This window comes from Punctularia strigosozonata (assembly GCF_000264995.1).
Source record: "Punctularia strigosozonata HHB-11173 SS5 unplaced genomic scaffold PUNSTscaffold_4, whole genome shotgun sequence".
Classification (NCBI taxonomy): Eukaryota; Fungi; Basidiomycota; class Agaricomycetes; order Corticiales; family Punctulariaceae; genus Punctularia; species Punctularia strigosozonata.
This window is the reverse complement of record NW_006767436.1, coordinates 2,127,277-2,135,325: the sequence shown is the minus strand read 5'-3', so window position 1 is coordinate 2,135,325 and position 8,049 is coordinate 2,127,277. Positions and strand designations below refer to the sequence as shown.

At 54.8% G+C, this 8,049-nt stretch overlaps 3 protein-coding genes across 3 annotated transcripts; 2 read left to right on the top strand and 1 right to left on the bottom strand.

The window, feature by feature from the left end:
- Positions 1 to 1,610: 1,610 nt before the first annotated feature.
- Positions 1,611 to 4,553, bottom strand: PUNSTDRAFT_125565 (uncharacterized protein; the record flags this gene model as incomplete). The annotated part of the gene is made up of 4 exons (XM_007382406.1): positions 1,611 to 1,770; positions 1,840 to 2,081; positions 2,134 to 4,200; positions 4,253 to 4,553. The coding sequence occupies 3 exons, from the start codon at positions 4,551 to 4,553 to the stop codon at positions 1,993 to 1,995; spliced, it is 2,457 nt and encodes an 818-aa protein (XP_007382468.1). The 3' UTR covers positions 1,611 to 1,770; positions 1,840 to 1,992.
- Positions 4,554 to 4,759: 206 nt separating this feature from the next.
- On the top strand, positions 4,760 to 6,529 carry PUNSTDRAFT_100868 (uncharacterized protein). The gene is made up of 4 exons (XM_007382405.1): positions 4,760 to 5,302; positions 5,352 to 5,449; positions 5,521 to 5,842; positions 5,900 to 6,529. The coding sequence occupies exons 1-4, from the start codon at positions 4,827 to 4,829 to the stop codon at positions 6,402 to 6,404; spliced, it is 1,401 nt and encodes a 466-aa protein (XP_007382467.1). The 5' UTR covers positions 4,760 to 4,826; the 3' UTR covers positions 6,405 to 6,529.
- A 132-nt stretch (positions 6,530 to 6,661) lies between these two features.
- PUNSTDRAFT_100866 (uncharacterized protein) lies at positions 6,662 to 7,910 on the top strand. The gene is made up of 4 exons (XM_007382404.1): positions 6,662 to 6,705; positions 6,778 to 7,003; positions 7,054 to 7,310; positions 7,362 to 7,910. The coding sequence occupies exons 1-4, from the start codon at positions 6,686 to 6,688 to the stop codon at positions 7,729 to 7,731; spliced, it is 873 nt and encodes a 290-aa protein (XP_007382466.1). The 5' UTR covers positions 6,662 to 6,685; the 3' UTR covers positions 7,732 to 7,910.
- Positions 7,911 to 8,049: the final 139 nt, after the last annotated feature.

Genomic DNA, 8,049 nt, shown 5'->3' with positions numbered 1-8,049 from the left:
GCTCGTTCCCGAAGCTTTTCTCTGACGCCGTAGTGCTCGATCTCTTCCCTCGCTTCCGCAAGTTACCCTGTTCGGAACCATCATTCGAGTGCATGTCAACATCGGAGTCCGAATCTGAGGCAAGTCTGTCCCTCTTCTGTCCTCTAGTGGCGACTTCAAAGTTGCGCTTCTGCAAGGTGCGTCGCTTCCTGTGACGCGCTCGAACGCCGTCATCTTCCCCTTCCAATTCCAGTTCCAAGCTGTCGTCACCACCGAAGGTCGAGCCTGCCTCGCTCTGGCGCCGCTTCACCCCAGCAGAAGCACGCTTCCCGCGACTGGACGCCGAAGTTATGTCGGCCAATCCGTCCTCGGCCTCTGTCCCATCAACGTCCATCTCCGCACCAGGCTGCTCAAGTGACACCTTGCGCGCGCGTTTGTCACGTCTGCCGGAGACATCAACAGAGTCGGTGGAGCGCTTATGCCCCCGTTGAGGCACGAGATCCTGCCCTTCGATGTCAGCGTCATCCTCAGCGATCTCTTCTTCGGCTACGCGAGACTTCTTGTAATTCTCCCCGTCGCCTTCATCATCAGACTCGGCCTCGTACTTTCTAATATGACCTCTGCGAGCCGGAGGATCGGCACTGTCTGGTACCGGTATAGGGGTCACGCCAACCAGACCACCGGGAATATAGGGCGTTGAGAGCGAGTTCGGTATTGATGATCCCGTGTTTCCTAAAGTGGCAGACAGAGAGCCTCGTTGTGGAGAGGAAGCCTGTTCCGCAGGTGGGGAAGGATAGTGCCTGGCAGCATCGCGCTGTACAGTTCTCTGTACTGCCTTCGCTACAAAGCCTAGAAGGTCACATAGTATGAGAAATCCAATATCCATGCGCCCGTTGTGGTAACGGCACTCACCGGGTGGTCTCGCTTGACCTCGCCGTTGTTTCTGACCGTCCGCCAATGCGTTACGTGATGGAGTGCCAGATACCGAGCTCCTCTTGGCATCCCTCTCTTGTTCGCGACGCGCGTTGGTAGCAGCAGCATAGGCGACGTTGAAAGGCCGATGATCATCGTCAGGTATTCCGTATCTTCGCCGCATTGCTCTGATGGGAACACGATGTTCGTTAGACGCATATACGGGGCGAGTGAGGAATGGATGAATCACTTTCTGTAGCTTTTCTCTTGCCATTTTTTGAAGGCACTAGAGAGCCATCGGATCCCGAACCCGCCGAAGATGGTCGCGGCGACGATGAGCAGAGCCAGCACCCAGGATGAGAACATAGGAGCTTTGCGAAGCGGTATCTCTGGGTGACCCAAAATGTCGCTGTCGCTTCCCGCCATTTGCCAACGCTTGGAGAGGGAGGCGGCGAGGAAGGGGGGTGGGCGCTGTTGGGGATGAGTACAAGGTCAAGACACGGAAGCCGCGTTGACGACACCGCCGCACAAACGCAGGGCCGCACTGAGCCCACGTGCGCTCGGGTATAAATCTGCGCAAAAGTCGGTCACACACTTTGTCTGCTACGCTGACGACTCGTTTTTCGATACAATACAAATCGTTTTCTTTACTTGCTTCGAAGAGCACGTTCCTTTACTGCTCGTCCCACCTACTCATGCCTGGCGACATGGTTCACAGTGCCATCGTTACCTTACTAGTGGAGTGGAAGAAGGAGGAGGCCGGGTCCACGCTTGACATATCCAGCCTTTGCCGCATTTAGATGGTGTGTCGAGTACTAAACTCCGCCTATAATCTGTACTTTATGGTGTTCGTGCCTCGTAATCAACCATGGTTTTTGCCTAGCTCCATGCCATATCAGTCGGGACATTTCGCGGTAGCCGTTACGCTGATGAGTAGAGTCTACCTACCGCAGCTAAGGGCGCCCACGGTTCGCATGTCTGCAAGGTTGCAATTTTCGAATCGTTTAGACGCAAAGTCCTGATCGTTTACTTTAATGATACAACGCAGATGTCCCTGTGTAATCCCACTAAGAATCCTTTACGCAAGCGCTTAACTGAGGATCACTTCTGTGCAGTCAAAGAGGTCGTCCTCCTGCGTTTTTCGGCATCCGCAAGTACACTCCTGGGTCCTCGTTTCGCCATAGCCCACACTGTCAAGACTGGTGTTAGCTCCAGGAGAAGATACGTACGTGAAAGACCCACGGAAGACGACAATGATAATGACAAATTGTAACCACAGCCAAAGCTCCAAGACGACCTGAACAAGACCCATCTTCTCCTTGTTCTCGGTCAGGGTGCCCTGCGCAGGTCTTACCTCCAGTGCAGAATTATCTGCATCGTCGGCTACCTCCTCTGCGTTGTATTGCAGATCAGTAAACTCGTTAACGGGACTCCCACCCGAGGGGCCCATGTTCATGGCGTCCACGGCCGCCTCAAAGATGCTGGCAAGGCCCAGCTTAGACCCTTTCGTTGCATGCTTTAGCGTGGGGCTTTTGACGGGACTCGCGCCGCCGGTGGCCCAGTGGCTGGCACGGGCTTCCTTCCAGCGACCACTGCGCGACAGCATTGCCTCCGAAAGCCGTCGGTTTCGAAGGGAGTGGTCCGGCCTCATAGGCGGAGCCAGGCCAACAGCGGAAGTGTCCTCCTTGGACAATGATGCGAAGGAAGGCAGTGGCTCCACCAACCCTGCTTGCATTTCCTCCCCCAGGGATATGTTGCCTTGTGAATCGTGATGCTCGAATGCGCCTGGCAGAGACGAAGATATGTCCAGCGGAGAACATGGTTCCGAAAACAGGCTAATATTCGCCAGACTGGTGCGCCGAAGATGGTGGTTTTCCGATTGGCTACCCCATACGTTGTCATGTTGTAACTCTGCTCCAAGCTCGCTACTCAGAACGCGGCACGGGGGCTCGATATGTCCGGGTCCGAACATCAGAGACATTGTCTTGCTATCTGACAAGGGGGTCGTGGGAGTCGCAATCCTTGGCGTATGCGATCCCGCAGGTAGCGAAGGGATAATAGGGGAGGGCGGCAGGGAAGAACCAAAGGAATGGAAAGAGAGGTCAGGTTGATCGGGTGACGATCGGTCCGAACCTGAGGGTTCAGGCTCGTCGAAAAGACCCACGATCGGTTTACGGGGCTTCCGAGAGTAAAGACCGCTTTCTACCGGCAAGCCTCGGCCTGTGCTGCGCATGTCATCCTGGATGCCCTCCGCGAAAGCATCAAGGTCTAGTGACATCTCCTCGATAGATCTGCGCAGGCTCTTGAAGCGTATGATCCTAGGGAGCTCCAGTCCAGTTCTGCTGGACATCGCGGGTGATATACTCGCGTCGACTGGAGTGGCCTGAGCGTCGGCGTCCTCCACAATAATCTCTAGGTCTGCCCCAGACTGGTCTCTGAAAACATCGTAAAGTTTCTTGATATTGTCGGAGTCGCGTTGAGCAGCGAGCAGTCGCACCGATGTGTCCGCCTGTTGATGGGTCATCTGCGCGTTGACATCCTCGAGCTCCCGAATTTTCTCTAACAGCTGCGCAATCATGTTTCGCTCGTCTTCCGATTGTCTTTCACCGCGAGGCGTCGTACTCTGTGGAATAGGATAATTCTCTGCGATCAATGGCTCCGTCCTAGTAATGTCGACGTTGAGTGGCCAGGATGGGAGACGTTCTGCATGTCGCGGAACAACCGGACCAGACATTGCTCCGCCAGGAGAGAAGTCCCGGAAATCAGCCGTTGCACGGGGATGAGGTTCTGTCATGGCTCTTAGTTCGTGGTAGCGGTCTATTCTTTCTTGCTTGCGAATGTCAACTTCCCGATCAAGGAGCTTCCTGGTCCTCTCCTCGAGCTCGGCACTGCGAGACTGCGTGCGCTCAAGCTCGTCACGCATGCCCTGAATTTCTTTTTCAAGCTTCCGTAGCTTGCGTTTCCCGGCGAGGTCCGCTTGCGCTGACTCCTCCTCGAGTTTTTCAAGTTTTGCGAGCAGCTCCTGGTTTTGCTCCGTAAGGAACGCGATATCATCAGCAGAGATGGTGATCCTCCGCGGTGATTGGAAGGAGAGACGAGCAGATATGGGCGATCCAATGTCGGAAAATGAACTGGAGTAGGGAGAGAGTGATTGGGTGTGGTACGCGGGTGAGGCGGGAGGTGAGAAGGAGGCGTCCGGAGACTGAGATCGAGACAACGGTAGGCGAGAGAACAGAGCGTCGTGTTCGCTCTTGAGCGTCACGTTGTCCTGGTACAGATTTCTGCATACTTCGGAGGTAAGACCTAACTCTGTGGCCTGGAGTTAGCGCACGGAATGTTTGGCGGTACATAAGGGACTGACCATCCCCTCGCTCCTTAATCGTTTGCTCCGCGCGAGCAAGCAACCGGTGTAGTTCATCGCGGGATCTCTCGTTTAGACAATCTGCAGTTATTCGTTCCGCGCCGTCGCCTCCGAAGTAATCAAGGATCTGCGTGGTCACCACTGCGGGTGAGCCAGGTACGGTGTCCGACTTGGATCGCTGCTCGCATTCAGGTGTAAGGACATATGGTGGTGGTGGGGATGATTTCTGGCGGATCAAGGACCTGCGTGCCTTCGCAGGTGGTTTCGGACGCGGGGTAGATGGACCGGGGTTCGCCAGCATGCTCGATGGCAGGGGTTGAAGGATTAACGGCGGATATTCGGATGATATATGCAGCTATAGTATGTTCTGTTCAGACCAACGAAGGTGGGCGTCCACGAAGGGGGGCCTGTTTCAGCTGCAAAGTACGGGTAGCATGGGTAGAAATAGAACGACGTCAAGGTCGCAGCATGGCATTCACGTGGGTCTCAGGCGTTGCGCGCCTGAAGGTCAGACGCTCGATCCTGCTCCCTCGGAATCACTGTCAGCTCGCCGCATGACATCCATCCCAAGACAATGAGCCGCTCTGTTTCACCGTCACCCTCCGCCTCTGACAAGGAGCATGCGTTGTCTGCATCGTCAGATTCCGACCGCTCGTCAAGCACTCGTCCCCAGCTCGGAAAGCGCAAACGCTCGACGATTCTACGCCAGACTACAACGGACGAAAGCCCGGAGGTAGATGAAGAAGATGTCCCTGCTCTTTCTCATGCTGAGAGAAGGAGGCAAAAGAAGAAGCAGAAGATGCAAAAAGGAGATCAGCCGGCCAAGTCGCCTGAGGCCACCCACTCTGACCCAAAATCTCGGGACGCAAAAACCGAATCATCGGCCAAACGCCAGCATTCTGTTTGGGTCGGGAACCTGTCTTTCAAGACGACAGAGGATGCACTCAAGGCATTCTTCGATGGCGTCGGCGACATCACTCGCATTCACTTGCCACTCAAACCTCCAGTGAACGGACAGCGTGGGCCTGGCGTTCGAAAAGAGAATAGAGGGTGTGTATGACAGTACCTAAGCCAACACTTATGATCATGACGCATACAGCTTTGCATACGTTGACTTTGCAACTGCCGGCGCCAAGCAAGTCGCCATCGCAATGTCGGAACAAAATCTTGACGGCCGGAGATTACTGATCAAAGATGGTGAGTAGCTCGCCGTGGTCCGTTGATCAACGACGTTCTATTCTTTTCTAATTATATTTGCGTTCATGCAGGCGACGACTTCACTGGCCGTCCTGCTCCCTCTGCAGATAGCGAAACAACAGCAAGTTCGGATGCTCAAACCAAAAGCGCACGAAAAATCCTCGCCGCCCAAAAGCAGCCCCCGGCACCTACTCTGTTCATCGGGAATTTGGGCTTCGAGGCAACGGAAGAGAGTATTAGGGGAATGCTAGAAGCGCACAAAAAGAAAGGCGTGAATGGGAAGCAACGGGATGAGCAAGCTAACCCGGACCTGCAAGACAACGATAAGGTTGCCGATCAGTGGATACGCAAGATTCGTCTGGGAACTTTTGAAGATACGGGCAAGTGCAAAGGGTGGGTGCCACCGACTGGCTATACACCGATTCTGATCTTATATCATGCGTGTACCAGCTGGGCTTTCGTTGACTTCGTTTCGGTGGAGGCTGCCACCTGCGCCCTCGTGAATCCCAAGAATCACAAGTTGGACGGCAGGCAACTCAAGGTCGAGTATGCAAGCGCGGACGCCGTTCGACGCGGTGGTGGGAGCAGCCTCATGCCCGGGGCACCGACCAGCGGGGAAAAGGTCAAGCCAAGGAGGGGAAAAGGCGATCAAGGGCCAGAAACGTCAGGATTCAACCCGAAGAAACGGCGGAATGGAGACGGAGACGGCCGTAAAAGTGCATTTCGCAAGGAACGACGCTTCGATGATGAGCCGGGACTGGAAGCAGCACCCATCGAGCAGGAGGATGCGTTTGTGGCGACCGCTCGTGCAGAGGACAGGCCCAGCAAGATTGGCCCGGGAAAGGACCGCAGCTCGAGATCGAAATCCCGCGCCAAACCGGGAGCTGCGCTGGCTCAGGCGCAGAGGCAGTCGGTTGCCATACAACCTGCTCAGGGTTCAAAGATAGTGTTCTAATTCCTGTCGGGCCATGTTCATCTTTGTCGGCGTTGGTGCTTCTCCTATGTGTTGTACATGCAGAATCGTCGAGGCATGGCGGCGCATGCTTCTAACAAAGTAAAAGTTGGATTCACCAAGGATGCGATATAATAATGGCTTGGTTCCTGTTCCTAGCTTTGGCAAAGTAAGGTGGCAGTATAATGCGTCGGAGTCACAATAATACGTAATATACTCGCGTAGCTTGCGCCAGGACTTGTATGACTTGCCGACCGTCGTTGCGCTCGAGTATTACACCCGCGATGTCGATCTCGCACTCCAGGTGCGAGGAATTGTTCGTAAATGGCACGTCTCTGAGCTGATGACCGATGCATGTTCCGTCTTGCCGCCTCAGGACCGCCTCGTTTGGCTCGGCGTTGCTCAGTTGCGCGGGTTATGCGTATTGCGCTGCTCAATCGCTGTCGGCGTGGCGCACCTTCAAATGGGACCTGGAGAGTGAATGGGAAGGCTCCGAAGACCCCTGGAATCTGACTGGCCTCAAACTCTTATCCGCTCTCGTCGTAGCCTACTTCACCTTCGCAGCCATTGCCTGTGTGGTCGGTCTCTGGGGTGTTGCACGAGTACGTCTAGCTACGACCATGGATGGTTATCGTCGTTCATGAATATCCAGAATTGCCCAGCCAAAGTCCGGTTCTATCGAGATTACTCTATCGGAGACTTCGCCGTCTCGACCATTGGCACCGGGCTGGTGATATTCTCGCTTTCGAATACCCAAACACGGTCGGAAATATGCGAACAGCTATCGAGCAGACCCGAAGTTCTTCGGGACCTAATCGAAAGTGGTCTAAGCCTGGAGAACTGCGAATCCTGGCTGGAGAGGTCGGTGTACGGGACTGTGGCAATAATGGGCATCTTGCTCATGTTGAGGTGTGCAAACCCGGTTCTATCATAGCGACCTTACTCTGAATGTACGCTTAGAGCGCATGCCCTCGTCGCCTTGAGCGTATACTATCGACGTCTAGTTCGTCCGCGCACTGCCGACTTCTCCACGATGTTTCTGCAAACCCTCGATAGCGACATGCATCCCCAGCGAGTCCTCTTGTTACCTGGTCATAGGTCGAGGTCCGGAAGGCAACTTGTATACGCCCCGGTCTCCCTTTCTGAGGCCGATGCTCGTCAATTACATGCGACCGAAGCCTGGATCGCGCCGTCAGCGTCGTCCACAATGCCTGCCACCTTGTCGCCCACCAACGGTTCTCGCCATAGGTACTGCGAGCCTACAGGACGCATTTCCCTTCCCATCGCCCCAGGAGAAGGACTCTTGCCAGTGTACAAGGAGACGGTGTGAAGAAGGCGTTGTCATTTTTCATAGGTCGCCCGTGTGTTCGTCCCCTCTTTGACCGAGATATCACACAGTTCATACCCATCGCTGCATTGCGTGTAATATCCACCGTTGGCCGTAAAGCTTCTGTGTTGTAGCTTCATGTATCTAGAGCACGTCGCGACTATAGAGGCATGCTCCCTGAGTAAAGACTGTCTACATGGCTACGACTCCCGCGTGCAAAGCAAGGCCTGGAGTCAAGGAGCGGATATGGCAGGACTCTTGATACTACACGACAGGGACATATATTGAGTCTGGACCGCTGGCGGTAGGTAGGCGGATAAA

Bases quoted from the DNA above. Each gene is read 5' to 3' on its own strand.
- PUNSTDRAFT_100868 (XM_007382405.1), top strand. From the start codon at position 4,827: ATGAGCCGCTCTGTTTCACCGTCACCCTCCGCCTCTGACAAGGAGCAT. The intron at 5,450-5,520 runs GTGAGTAGCTCG...GCGTTCATGCAG, and splicing joins GAGATTACTGATCAAAGATG to GCGACGACTTCACTGGCCGT. The intron at 5,843-5,899 runs GTGGGTGCCACC...TGCGTGTACCAG, and splicing joins GATACGGGCAAGTGCAAAGG to CTGGGCTTTCGTTGACTTCG.
- PUNSTDRAFT_100866 (XM_007382404.1), top strand. From the start codon at position 6,686: ATGTCGATCTCGCACTCCAG. The intron at 6,706-6,777 runs GTGCGAGGAATT...TTGCCGCCTCAG, and splicing joins ATGTCGATCTCGCACTCCAG to GACCGCCTCGTTTGGCTCGG. The intron at 7,004-7,053 runs GTACGTCTAGCT...ATGAATATCCAG, and splicing joins GTCTCTGGGGTGTTGCACGA to AATTGCCCAGCCAAAGTCCG.